Source organism: Leptonychotes weddellii, chromosome 11, assembly GCF_054177405.1.
Source record: "Leptonychotes weddellii isolate Sample4059 chromosome 11, ASM5417740v2, whole genome shotgun sequence".
NCBI classification, from domain to species: Eukaryota; Metazoa; Chordata; class Mammalia; order Carnivora; family Phocidae; genus Leptonychotes; species Leptonychotes weddellii.
Genome location: NC_138379.1, coordinates 47825999 through 47840882, shown reverse-complemented (window position 1 = coordinate 47840882; position 14884 = coordinate 47825999). Strand labels below are relative to the sequence as shown.

Below are 14884 nucleotides of genomic sequence, written 5' to 3'. Positions count from 1 at the left end.
TCAGCGGGAATCAGTCTTTGGGGCTTTTGTTCTCTGGCAGCTTTCCCTGGTGGCTTTCCGAGTCTCTTCCACAAGTCAGAGCAGAAGAGACCGTTTCCAACCCTCTGCCTCAGAGCAGAGAGACCGCAGCCTGTTCTTCAGTGAGCTCTCCAGGCCACACCGTCTCCGTTTCTGTCCATGCTGCTATACACTGCAGCGTCCTGGGTTGTGCGCCCCTCTGCAGCGCTCCCAGGCCTGCCTCCAGGTCAGGGCACATCTCTGCCCTTTGTGTTTCTAAAACCGTCAGTCGTGCGTGCGACCCCAGCGCTCCGGGTTTCGCCCCAGGGGCTGCCGTAAAGTCCTTTCCCCACCGCTACCGGTCTGCAAGTCTGTGCCCCGTCTGCAGCGCTAGCAGCACTCGAGGCTGTAGCTCACCGGCGGTGTAGGATCCACACGTCCAGGCACCCTCCCGCTGTCGTTTATCCTCCAATATCTGCCCGCGGAATCACGGCTCCCCGCTTCGTACCTCAAAACCAACCGCCTGCGATATTCTGTTTGTAGAGATCCAGATCTTCTTACATCTCAGACTGGTTTCGTGGGTGCTCAGAGTGGTCTGGTAGATATCAAGCTCAATTCCAGGGACCAGTTGAAATAGGGTCACCTACTCCTCCACTATCTTTCCCCCCGAATCTAGACCTTAGTTAAAAAAAAAAAAAAGTATATAGAAAGAGGTGACCTCTTTGCCTAAATGTTAATTTTATACTTTGGGGAAGTTGGGATAAGGGAGTTTGTCTCATACTATACCCACACACGGAAGACTTGACAACTCTTGGTGAGTATCAGTTAAAGATGGATAAGCTCTGTCTGTGTGTTGTGGTACACCTCTACTGAGAAACAGCCCCAGAGACATCTGGGAACTAATTGACACTTGTAGCTGGGCTTGGTGTTTTCATGCTGAGCATAAACAATCTCACAGAACACCAACATCAGACGAGGCTGCTTTGCAGCCATGATGAAGTGAGACAAAAATAAAGTCACTCTGTAATCTTGTCTAGATACAAACCAAAACAAGGTCATTATGAAAATCACAAAAGTACCTAACATCCCCCCATCCTGGCTAAAGTGAGTGACCGCTGCTACTTTACCATTACAGCCTTAGCCTTAGTCTAGTCTTCCCTCCTCCCTAGGTAAGATTCATTAGAACAGCAATCCAGAGCAAAGCCCCACTTCCTTGAACAACCTCCAAATCAGCCAATGAGTTTAGTGCTATATAAGTCCTTTCTAATACCTTTTTACTAAAGTTCCCCATGATTCCCCTTGGTGTATGTTCTTTCTCATCATAATGAACAGTAAAACCAACATGTTCAACTACCGTTGCTCCCTGGTAGTCTTTGGCTGAAGGTCATTGACAAGAAAATGGAGTGTCCTTGGAATGTCACTCTAGTAAACAGGTGAATGCTGTCTTCACCCACCCCATACACATACACTATGATATTTAGATTACTAAGAAAGCATATTGTGGCTCTGCCCAGAGCCTAGATAGGAATTATATGGTCAGTTAGTGTTCTTGGTGGCCTCATGGAATGGTGCAGATGTTTTCTAGGCAGTCCGGCTGACTTTTGATACTACCATCTCATTCCTATCCTTCTCCCCTTACAGGGCTCTGGCCGAGCAGGAACCCGCTCTACAGTTCAGTGCCACAGTCGGGGTCAATGCCTTTGTCACCACTCATCTCTCCTTCCTGCCCAAAGGAGAACAGCGCCGAACCCGCCCTATAGCCTGTTCCTTCTGTCCTGAGTTCTCCCACCACGTTGAGTTTCCATGTAACTTGGTGACTCAGCACTGCAGTGGAGAGGCCTGTTTCCTGGCAGAACTGTTGGAATTTGCAGAGGTCACTTTTGCTATTTATCATGAAGATACCAAGTCAGGTGAGCACCAAATGACTAATCACATTCAGAATTAAAAGGGACTTTGTTTTGAATGGTATAGCTCTTCCTAGAAAATGCATGTTGAAATATTTAGCTCTTTGGTCAGTAAAGCACTAAATAATTTCTCATTTTTGTTTGAGTTGACAGGCAGTGATATAACCAGTATTCAGTCATTCAGAGATTATCTGCTTGGAGTAGTAAAGGTTCCAACAAAAGAGCTGCTGGTCAAGAGATCTGGTAAGGGTCCTGGATAATCACTTTCTAATTCTACCCCTTCTCATTTACTTTCCTATAAGAGATCATCTTGCATGGCTCCCTTTAAGGTATGCAGAAGAAAACATGACCCCTAACAAATGCTTTTGAATTCTCCCAGGTACCTTAAAAGTTCTCTGAAAAGTATTTTAAGTCCTCTCCTAATCATTTCAAAAGTCTTCTAACAAAGTAAAGTAGCTCAAAGCTTTGTAACTGTCATCTTACTCCAGGAAAGATGATGAGAATGGTGATACTACAAATAAGAAATATGGTGATACCCATTACATTATATAACATTTTGTGAAATATTTCCTCAGATATTGTGTGAGCCTCATTATAACCCTGCTTGGTGGGGACACAGGATTCTACTATTTTTATTTTGTAGATGAGGAAACTTAGGCTCGCAAAGTTTAAGTGATTTACCAAAACCACCCAGCTAGTGAGTGGCAGTACTAGAAATCAAGTTCAGATTCACCTATTCTTTTTCACTGTACCCTCCTCTCTCACTGAAGAAGGAATAAAGATAGGAGGTAACAACCCAAAAGAAGACAGCCACCAAGGCAGTCTGGAAATAATGGTCCTGTCCTACTTACTGCTAGCTCAGGGACCTTGACTCTCCTGAGCCTCAGTTTTCTTATCTCATGAATGCAGACAGTTAATCCTGACAAGACTACAAAGTAGGAGCTGATGAAATCAGACTTATAAAGTACCTGACACAGTGTAGGCCCTCAGTAAATGTCAGCTTTCCTTCTCTTGCCCATCATCTTCCCTAGGATTGTGTAATCTAATTTCCAGAATTCTGTCACACATCTCCCAAATTTAATTGTGAATTAAAATTTGAGCAGTACTCTCTAAAAGGTACTCTGTATACCTGCCAGAGAAAAGTCTGTACAACTTGGTATATTGGGTTTGTCACTTAATGTCACTTACTTGAACAATGTGATAGCTATAATAATCTGGGCAGGTCTCTGAGCTTCCATTTTGTCATCTGTAAAATAGGGATTATTATCCCAGTTATCAGGAGAATTAAGTGAAGTAATATATATGAAGCACTAAGAGTATATCTGACACACAATGGATACTCAGTAAAGAGTAGCTGTTATTATTTTGAAATCTAGTGCCTGGTCCTTGGTGTATGTTTACTAAGTGGCAGTTCCTTCAGTGGAAGACTTAGAACTAGACCCTAGATCTCCTGACCCATGCCTTTTCCACTGTATTTATAGCACTTTAATAACATTTCACTTTTTTTTCCTAAGTGATAATATATGTTTTAATGGGTTCAAGTGGAATGAATTAGGATGTAGGCAAGTTTTGTTTTATTTCCTCTCATTGTATTCCTCCTCTTCTCCACCGCTCGTGTACACAGTACTGAATTGTACATCCTTAGATTCAGGAGGGCCTTTAGAGGCCTAATTTCCTCATTTTGCTGATGAAAAAACTGAGGGTTGGAGAAGTGAATTGGTACATGGATCATATAAGGCAAGTATTTTTTTTTTTTTTAGCATACAGTGTTATATTAGTTTCAGGTGTACAATATAGTGATTCAGCAATTCAGTACATCACCCTATGCTCATCACAAGTGCCCTCCTTAATCCCCATCACCTATTTCACCCATCCCCCCACTGGCCTTCCCTCTGGTAACCATCAGTTTGTTCTTTCTAATTAAGAATTTGTTTCTTGGGGTGCCTGGGTGGCTCAGTCGTTAAGCATCTGCCTTCAGCTCAGGTCATGATCCCAGTGTCCTGGGATCGAGCCCCACACCGCATTGGGTTCCCTGCTGCGCGGGAGGCCTGCTTCTCCCTCTCCCACTCCCCCTGCTTGTGTTCCCTCTCTCACTGTGTCTCTCTCTGTCAAATAAATAAATAAAATCTTCAAAAAAAATAAAAAAAAAAAAAAAGAATTTGCTTCTTGATTTGTCTTCTCCCTCTTTTTTTCCCCTTTGCTCATTTAGTTTTTTAAATTCCACATATGAGTGAAATCATACGGTATTTGTCTTTCTCTGACTTATTTCCTTTAGCAGTATACTTTCTAGTTCCATCCATGTCACTGCAAATGGGAAGATTTTATTCTTTTTATGGCTGAACAATATCCCATTGTGTATATATACCACATCTTTTAAGTTTTTATTTTAGTTCTGTAGTTAACATACAGTATTATATCAGTTTCTGGTATACAATATAATAATTCAACAATTCTGTACATCACCCTCTGCTCATAATGACAAGTACACTCCTTAATCCCCACCATCTATTTAACCCATCCCTCCTACACCTCTCCCCTCTGGTAACCATCTCTTTGTTCTGTATAGTTAAGAGTCTGTTTCTTGGTTTCTTGATCTCTCTCTCTCTCTCTTTTTCCCCCTTTGCTCATTTGTTTTGTTTCTTAAATTCCACATAGGAGTGAAATCCTTTGGTATTTGCCTTTCTCTGATTTATTTCACTTAGCATGATACTCTCTAGCTCTATCCATGTCATTGCAAATGGCAAGATTTCATTCTTTTTTATGGCTGAATAATATTCCTCTGTGTGTGTGTGTGTGTGTATATGTGTGTGTCTCTCACATCTTCTTTATCCATTCATCTATCAGTGTACACAACATGGGCTGCTTCCATATCTTGGCTGTTGTAAATAGTGCTACTGTAAACATAGGGGTACAGGTATCCCTTCGAATTAGTGATTTTATATTCTTTGGGTAAGTAGCAAGTAATGCGATTCCTCAGTCGTAGGGTAGTTCTATTTTTAACTTTTTGAGGAACCTCCATACTGTTTTGCAGAGTGGCTGTACCAGCTTGCATTCCCACCAACAGTGTAAGAGGGTTCCCCTTTCTCTGCATCCTTGCCAATACCTGTTGTTTCTTATGTTGTTGATTTTAGCCATTCTGACAGGTGTGAGGTGATACTTCGTTATAGTTTTGATTTGCATTTCCCTAATGGTAAGTGATGATGAACATCTTTTCATGTCTTGGTTGGCCATCTGGATGTCTTCTTTGGAGAAATGTCTGTTTGTGTCTTCTGTCAATTTTTTAATTGGAGTATTTGTTTTTTGGGTATTGAGTTGTATAAGTTCTGTATATGTTTTGGATACTAACCCTTTATCAGATACGCCATTTGCAAATGTCTTCTTCCATTTAGTAGGTTGCCTTATAGTTTTGCTGATTGTTTCTTTCACTGTTTTGAAGCTTTTTATTTTTTATTTTTTTAATGAATTTTCCAATAAGAGCCTTATGGGTTTTTTTTAAGATTTTATTTATTTATTTGACAGATCGAGAGAGAGCACAAGTAGGCAGAGAGGCAGGCAGAGGGAGAGGGAGAAGCAGGCTCTCCTCTGAGCAAGGAGCCCGATGTGGGACTCAATCCCAGGACCCCGGGATCATGACCTGAGCCGAAGGCAGCCCCTTAACCGACTGAGCCACCTAGGCGCCCCTTGAAGTTTTTTATTTTGATGTAGTCCCAATAGTTTATTTTTGCTTTTGTTTCCCTTGCTTCAGTGGACATATCTAGAAAAAAGTTGCTATGACTGATGTGAAAGAAGTTACTGCCTATATTCTCTCCTAGGATTTTTATGGTTTGAGGCCTCACATTTAGCTCTTTAATCCATTTTGAATTTATTGTTGTGCATGGTGTAAGAAAGTGTGGTCCAGTTTCATTCTTTTGCATGTTACTGTCCAGTTTTCCCAACACCATTTGTTGAATGGTGTCTTTTTCCCATTGGACATTCTTTCCTGCTTTGTCAAAGATTAATTAATGTTGTAATTGTGGGTTTAGGTCTGGGTTTTCTATTCTGTTCCATTGACCCATGTGTCTATTTCTGTGCCCGTACCATACTGTTTTGATTACTACAGCTTTGTAGTATAACTTGAGGTACAGAATTGTGATGCCTCCAACTTTTCTTTTTCAAGATTGCTTTGGCTATTCGGGGTCTTTTCTGGTTCCATACAAATTTTAGGATTGTTTATTCTAGTTCTGTGAAAAATGCTATTGGTGTTTTAATAGGGATTGCTTTAAATGTGTAGACATTTTAACAATATTCTTTCAATCCATGAGCATGGAATGTCTCTCCATATCTTTGTGTTGTCTTTAATTGCTTTCATCAATATTTTATAGTTTTCAGAATATAGGTCTTTCACCTCTTTGGCTAGGTTTATTCCTAGGTATCTTGTTATTTTGGTGCAATTACAAATAGGATGGTTTTCTGCTGCTTCATTATTGGTGTATAGAAATTCAACAGTGGCACCTGGGTGGTTCAGTTGGTTAAGCATCCAGTCTTGATCTCAGGGTCGTGAGTTGAAGCCCTGTGTTGGGCTACTTTAAAGAAAAAGAAAGAAAGAAAGAAAAAAAAATGCATTAGATTTCTGTACATTGATTTTGTATCCTGCAACTTTACTGAATTTATCAGTTCTACCAGTTTTTTGGTGGAATCTTTAGGGTTTTCTATATACAGTATCATGTCATCTGCAAATAGTGAAAATTTTACTTCTTCCTTACCAATTTAGATGCCTTTTATTTCTTTTGTTGTTTGCTTGCCAATTTAATTTTTTTCCAAGAAACCAGCTCCTAGTTTCATTGATCTCTTGTGTTATATTTCTAATTTCTGTATCATTTATTTCTGCTCTAATCTTTATTATTTCGTTTCTTCTACTAGTTTTAGGTTTTGCTTATTGTTCTTTTTCTAGATTAGGTGTAAGGATAAGTTGTTTGAGATTTTTCTTGCTTCTTGAAGAAGGCCTCTACTGCTATAAACTTCCCTCTTAGAACTGCTTTTGCTGCATCCCAAAGAGTTTGGACCATTGTGTTTTCATTTTCATTTGTTTCCATCTACTTTTATGTCTTCTTTTATTTCCTGGTTGACCCATTCATTGTTCAGTAGCATGTTATTTAACCTCCATGTATTTGTGTTCTTCCCAGATTTTTTCTTGTGGTTGACTTCTAGTTTCATAGTGTTGTGGTCAGAAAAGATGCACGGTATGACTTTGATCTTCTTGAATTTGTTGAGGCTTGTTTTGTGGCCTACTATGTAATCTGTTCTGGGGCGCCTGGGTGGTTCAGTTGGTTAAGCGACTGCCTTCGGCTCAGGTCATGATCCTGGAGTCCCGGGATCGAGTCCCGCATCGGGCTCCCTGCTCAGCGGGGAGTTCCCTCTGACCCTCCCCCCCTCTCATGTGCTCTCTCTCTCTCTCAAATAAATAAATAAAATCTTTAAAAAAAAAATCTGTTCTGGAGAATGTTCTATGTGTACTTGAAAAGAATGTGTATTCTGCTGTTTTAGGATGGAATGTTCTGAATATATCTGTTAAATCCGTCTGTTCCAGTGGGGTCATTCAGAGCCATTGTTTCCTTGTTGATTTTCTGTTTAGATGATCTATCTCTTGATCTGAGTAGGGTGTTAAAGTCTGCTAATGTTATTGTATTGTTATCAGTTGGTTCCTTTATGTTTGTTTTTAACTGTTTCATGTATTTGGGTGTTCCTATATTGGGTACATAAATATTTATAATTGTTATATCTTCTTGTTGGATCATCCCCTTTATTAATATATAGTGTCCTTCTTTGTCTCTTTTTACAATTTGTTTTAAAGTCTGTTTTGTCCAATATCGTATTGCTACTCTGGCTTTCTTTTGATATCCATTTGCATGATGGGTTTTTCTCCATCCCCTCATTTTCAGTCTACAGGTGTCTTTAAGTTTAAAATGAGTCTCTTGTAGGCAGCATATAGATGGGTCTTGTTTTTATCTATGTCTTTTGATTGGAGCGTTTAGTCTATTTACATTCAAAGTAATTATGATAGATAGTATTCATTGTCATTTTATTGTTTTGTGGTTCTTTCTGAAGATTTTCTCTCATTCTTCCATTCTTTCATGGCCTGCTAATTTTAATGATCTATTTGGATTTCTTCTCTTTAATCTTTGTGTATTTATTATGGTTTTTGATATATGGTTGTCATTAGGTTTGCATATAACCTCCCCACTGTGTGCTCCAGATGCTCTTCAGATTGCTGTTTCTACACTGTATGTGCTCAGGCTGTTTGCCTCCTCTCCAAGAGCAGCCCCAGTGCCCTCCGGGATCTATCAGAGCCAAGCATGCTGACCTTTAAAACTCCAGGCTTTAAGTCCCACTTGTTGCAGAAACTCATGAAATTCAGTCCCTCTCACTTTCCAAGCCAATTGCTGTGGGGATTCGTTTTCCCCATGAGCTCCCCTGTGTGCTGGTCTGTCTCTTGCCTTTCTCTGTGGCCATGGCTCCCTCCCCACTGCAACGGCCACAATCCATTTCTCTCCCAAACTGTGTCTCCACACTCCCTTACCTTCTTTGATGAGGCCTCATCTCTACCTTTAGTTGTGGAGTTTGTTCTGCCAGTCTTCAGGTCAATTTCTGGGGTATTTAGGATGATTTGAGAGTTACCTAGTTATATTTGTGGGACAAGGTGGAGCCTAGGGTCCTCCTACTCAGCCGCCATCTTCCAACTCTTCCATTTCACGTTTTTTATAGCACTTCTCTTTTCAGACGCTTCCAAAACCATTATCTCATTTGATGATTATAACAACTTTGTCTGGTGGGCAAGATTAGCACTAATTTTCCTATTTGTCAGGTAAGGAAACCAAGGCTGAGTGAAATTAATGACTTACCTAGACTGAACTGCTAGTTCGGGGCTGAGTCTAGGAGAGAACTCAGGTCTCCCAACTCCTAGCCTTTGTTCTTCCCCCTGATCTCATTGTCTTTCAGTAATCAGATAAAACAAACTCCAGTGTTCTGTGGGTATATGTTTTCTGTTCTGTCTTGGGCCAGGGTGATGGTGGATCTGGAGTAGGAAGTAGGTAAATCGTTTTACTCTTAAAACAATAATTGAAAATCTTATTTTTTTTTTCCATAAGGGATCACAGGATGGTATCCTATCATTTTGCCAGAGGATGGGACCCTGCCTCACGGTTTGGAGCTCATGCAGAAGATCGTGGGTGGCCTGGAACTTTCAGTTTCCTTCACGCATCCTGGAGATAGAGAGCGGGTGTTGGAAGCTGCTGAGCTATTGGGCTGGAGCTTTGAGAATAATCTGAAGAATCTTGTCAAGATGAATGAAGAGGAACCAGCCACTGTCACCATATCCACCCCAAGGCTCTGGTTGCCCATCCATTGTGTGCTTCTGGCCGGCCAGAACCACATTCATAAGAACACATACTGCTACCTCCGCTACAAACTGTATGATCATGAGGCCTTCTGGACCCCTCTTAAGAAGCCTAAGGAATCTACAAACCAAAAACAGGTCATGGTTACTTTCAAGGCATCCAAAAGAGCAGAAGTCACTAGGGGCCCGTCACTGCTTTGGTATTTCAGGGAGGAGAGGTTAGAGATCCAAGTGTGGCGGGCTTATGGCAATGACAGTGTGGAGAGGCCCCACCAGATGGACAGTTGGATTGGCTCAGCCTATGTGGACCTGGCCAGACTTGGGGAGAGGTCAGCAAGGACATTAACTGTCAGTGGTAAGTGAGGAACCGGCCTTAGCTCTTGTGGTTTGAGCACCTGCTCTGTGACAAGCACTATGTGATAAACTCCCTCAGACATTATTTTATTTGATCCTCCTAGCAGTGCTGTGAGATAGGTATCAGACCTATTTTATAGTCATGTAAATGGAGGCTCAAAGAGGTTAGATTACTACCCAGGCTCAAGACAAGAGTACTGGACTTTTATCTGAGAGCTGTGGAAAGCTATTCTAATGGGGTCTGAATAGAAGAGTAATAGTTTTGCATTTTAGAAGACTCCATCTAGTAACTATAATGCAGAATGAAGATGACCAGACCAGATTCTTTATAAACATGATATTTATTCATTGGGACACTCCTTGTAAGATTAGTTGTTATTTCCTCCACTATACAGCTAAAGGAATGGAGTCTCAACCCTGTGTAGCTCTGTTAGCCTTGTGCTCTGACCCTGTTGTTGAACAGGTGACCCAGGCTAAATAAGAACTGAGTATTTGGGTGATCATCCCAGATTCTCTGGTTCTCTCTGGACCCAGCACGTATAATTCTGGTTCTGTTGAACACCTCATTAAATGCCATGTGCCCCTATTTTATCTGGCAAGCCTAGAGTCACTTCAGAGAGCCTGCAGAAAACGTCTTTGAAGTAAGCACAGCTCCCTTGAACTAAAGTTCAGAAAGATGGGCTTTTAACTTCACTCTGCTGAAGAAAGTAGGTTTGGAACACTGAATAAAGATTTAAGGATCAGAACTCACGCACAAATAACCTCTTTTTATTGAGTAGTACCAAAGGAAGTATTTAACTTTTCAGATTGTCCATTTCTCTCCTGCATCTCCACTTCCCATCAGTCTAAGCTTTTTATCTTCCTGTAAACAGGCTTTGTACAAGGTGCGGCATTTGATGTACTGATTGAATGAGTCAAGCATTCCATCCAGTCATCCACCCAACCATCCTTCCAAGCAGCTGTTGAGTTTCTTGAGGATAAGGATTTAGCTATGTTGCTATTATTGCCCTTACTTTCTGCTTGCAGTAATGATGATAATTCACACATTGCATCAGAAGAAAAGAGGTTACCTAAAAAACAGAAGAAGACAGGGGAAGTTCCATCTTACTGCTTCCTGTGAGTCAGTTAACTCCATTTTCCTGAATTGAAATGAGTCTAATGAAGCAAACCTTGAGATTCTGAAAGAATTCTTAGTGCCTTCTGCTATATAATTAAATCTTATTTTAATATCCAGGAAGCCTGTAAGTTCAGATCCCTGGGTTTAAATCTGCCACTTATTGGAAAAGTCACCTTGGCAGGTTACCTAATTCCTCAGATTGTGGCACATGAAAAACACTCAACAAATACTAATTCCCCTATTTTTCTTTCTTGCCTCCTTTGCCGAAGCCTCCTACTTCATTTCCAAATGATCTTCAGGGCTACTGCCAGACATATTTAGTTGTTGAGACAGGCTAAATTGAGCACCTAATTGAGCACTCCTAAGAAGAAAGCCTTAGGAGAAAGCCTAAGGACAAGAGCCAGTGGGACATGTGACAGAGAAGACAGGCCACTCCTGCTTTAATAATAATCTTACTTTCAAAAGGCTTCAGAAGTCATCTAAGTCTGCTCACCCCCAGCACGTGAATCTCTTCCACAGCAACTCTGCCTGGTAGTCATTTGACTTTGGCTTCAAATCTGAGCTGTCACTACTTTCCATTAATGGAGATAGTGTGCATGTTGGGGAGAAGGGAAGTAAAAATTTTCACACCGTATACTAACTTCACAGTTGTTTTTTTTTTACAAATTGATATATTGGGGCCTGTAGGCCCGTTGAAGGAGAGAGGACCACAAGCACTCTCCGTCATTTCCAAGGTTAGAGAGCGTTCTTGGTTCCTGCTTGCTTGGGCTTATCCTCCTCCATCCTCTTGCAGGTGTGTATCCTCTATTTGGACGAAATGCTTCCAACCTCTCAGGAGCTGCTTTGCGAGTTCATGTGGTTCTTTCCTCTCCTTCCCCATACCCTGGGCCCGCTCCTGAGATGGATTCTGTGGACTGCAGCAGCCACAGTGAGTCTGAGCAGTTCCCCAGAAGGAATGATGAGATTCAGCTCTCTCCATCACCTGGCCACCGGAAGTCTCCTGCGTCCACCCAGGTCCCCTGCAAAAACACCACAAGGGAAATCTGCCCAGCTGAGGAGGGCCCTGCCAAGTTGGATGGAACTTTTGCAGTCAGTATCCTGGTAGAAAGAGCGATGCATTTGAGCTTAAAAGGTATGCTCTACTTACTTTTCCAGGAGCATGTGTCTGACTCCTTAGGCTATGGTCCTGTCTTCACAAATCTTTGAAATCATGACAGAATCTGCAACAACTGTTAACCATCTTAATCAATAATAAATATATTTCTCAAGCCTAAAGTTTTAAGCAACATGAAAGCCTTTTTGAACTTAAGTGGACATTGCCAGTTATATATTAATTTTGTATATCATAAATTCCAGTCCAGAAACCTGAGTATCAACTTAGGTACTTCTCTTTTCCTTATCCACCACCAAATCATCAAATTCATTAAATTGTATCTCTTAAATTTCTCTTAGGACTCTTTTTTCCTTTTCATTGCTACCATTTCGGGCCCTCTTCATTATGTACCTGGGACCAAGAATTCTTAACACTGGATCCCTAAACCCCAGAGGACCCAAGGATAAAAAGTCAGGATGGTAAACTTGGATAGGAAAATAATCACATCTGAATTTTATTAACGTCTAACTAAAAATTTAACATTTCCTACAGTTGTGAACGTAGGCATTAGACCCTAGTAATATTAGCAGTACCTATGAAGTTGTCAGCAATAGAAATCACAGTTATTTTCATATCACATTATGGTTCTTGCAGATATCTTTTTATACCTGTCATTACTTCAAAATTATAGTAGTTATAAAACCTACAGTTAGATCTTGTTACATATTAATAAAGCATATATATTAGCAGGTCACAGCTTTTTTAGCATTTTGATAATGATGCTAATATAATTTAATTTTTACATAATCCTGTGTATCTACATTATGCATTTTAAAAAACACACAGAGGAACACCTGGGTGGCTCAGTCGCTTAAATGTCTGCCTTTGGCTCAGGTCATGATCCCAGGGTCCTGGGATCGAGCCCCACGTCGGCCTCTCTTCTGTTCAGTGGGGAGCCTGCTTCTCCCTCTCCGTCTGCCTCTCCCCCCAACTCGTGTTCTCTCTCTTGCTCTCCCCCCCCAAATAAATAAATAAAATCTTTAAAACACACACACACATTGGGGTGCCTGGGTGGCTCAGTCAGTTAAGCATCCAACTCTTGATTTCAGCTCAGTTCATGATCGCAGGATCGTGAGATCGAGGCCCGCATCAGGCTCCACACAGCATGGAGTCTGCTTAAGATTCTCTCTCTCTCTCTCTCTCTCTCTCTCTCTCTCCTCCACTCTGTCCCTCTCCCTCCTCTCTCTCTCAAAAAAAACAACACACAAAATTAATATATAACTGGCAATGTCCACACTGTTAAAAGAAGAGGCCCATAAACCTCCCCAGACAGCCAAAGGAGTCCATGGCACAAAAAACCCTTGCCTTACTCTTTCTTCAGCCTTGTAATCTCTCCTAAAACTTTCTCTTTGCCATCACCCTTCTCTTTTTCCTGGCTAATTCCAATTCCTCTCTTAAGACTAACTGTTCAGTTTCCCTGACGTAAAGGTCCCCCTCCTTTTTGCTCTCCCGGCAGTTTTTTGCCCTCTTTATCATAGCATATATCATATGGTATTGAAATTGTTTGCATGGTTTTCTTCTCTACTAGATATGAGCTGTTGAAGAGCAGAGACCTTATCTTATTTGTTCACTCATCATCCCTTCAACAAGACTTGTGTAGTATATGCTATGCAAGCACTATCCGTGGTGCTGGGGATAAAGCAGTGAACAACACAGATAAAAATCGTGCCCATGTGGAGCTTACATTCTAGTAGGAATATCCTCAGCTGTGTATTCCCAGACAGTAAGTTGTATGTGTGGGACTTTGAGAAAGTTAGTGTCTCCCTCCATCTTGAATTTCTCATCTATAAATGGTTGGAATTAATACTTCTGAGATGTGTGATGGCTGTGTGAGCCAGACAACCAAAGCCTTCAATATACATCTTTCGTTTGGCCTCCCTACTTAGCTCCTATCATCTCTGTGTTGGCCTCTCTCAATTTGTGCTGTGTTGGAACAGAAACTGTTCCAACAACAGGTAACTGTTGTTTACCTTTCATTTCTATTTCTCTCTGTACACACCACCAACAGGCATTATTCCCAGGGTATAAGCTGCTATAATGACCCCTGAGGTTCTCATCCTTCTCATAACCTTTGAAACCTTGAAATGTTTTATCTCAGGACAAAGTGTTCTCCAACTACAGTCCTTGCTTTATTGTATTAAAGATAATAAGATCCCCTATGAGTCACAAAATTGGGAAATAATTTTTGCTTTTTTATTGACTCACCAAAGAAGCCTATTTTTGACAAGTATAATGTATAAAAACTGAATTTTTTAAAAGAGAAAAATCAATAGATGAATGAATTTAAGGAAAGCACAAAAAACTTTTATTTTTTGTAAGAATTGTTCTGTTTCGTTGTTATTGCATAAAATAGAATTTAAAACACAAAAATAGGGTTTACATTCCATTTTAGGGGGAGTCCTCATATTGCAAAAGTACAAATACAAAGCAATACAAATATACTTGTAACTTTTCCATTAGACAGCAAGTTACTTTTTTTTTTTTTTTTTCTGTTTTTACTTTTATTTGCATTTACTTTATGCAGAATTTACTCCCAGGCCATAAGTTTTCCTTTCTTCAGTTTCTTCTGGGATATCGCTTTCTTCTGTGCAACCTCCTCTTCTGGTTTAGGAACAATCTGCTCTTTTCAGTAAGGAGCATCTCCACGTGGCAGGAAGAGTCATGTATGGGTTAATCCGACCACGAGCTCTGTAAGTTCAGGTATGAGATATGACTGTGTTTGCTGGTTAACCCTGTCTACACTGTGTTTACCAGTCACTCTAGCCCAGGGTGGGTATATATTGCACACCCAGTCCTGTGCTTACATCGCAAGAATGGCAGTTCAATTTTGCAAGTAGTAAATCTCTGTAGGGCCAGTGCAGATACAGAGAGGACAGAGCAAATAACACATTCTGTCCTCCGAGAGCTGATAACCCGTTTAAGAAGACTGGCAACTACACAATTAATGATATATAAAGCAAAATGTTCTGAAGGCCAAAAGGGCACTA

The 14884-nt window shown here is 40.8% G+C and overlaps 1 protein-coding gene across 1 annotated transcript in view; it reads left to right on the top strand.

Moving 5' to 3' along the window:
• The window catches only part of C2CD3 (C2 domain containing 3 centriole elongation regulator), a 140562-nt gene that overhangs the window by 71907 nt on the left and 53771 nt on the right, over window positions 1-14884 (top strand). Inside the window, exons 20-23 of the mRNA XM_081797327.1 lie at window positions 1639-1907; window positions 2055-2144; window positions 9026-9628; window positions 11538-11876. Of these exons, the coding sequence (XP_081653453.1) occupies window positions 1639-1907; window positions 2055-2144; window positions 9026-9628; window positions 11538-11876 (1301 nt within the window). The remainder of the gene's footprint in view (window positions 1-1638; window positions 1908-2054; window positions 2145-9025; window positions 9629-11537; window positions 11877-14884) is intronic.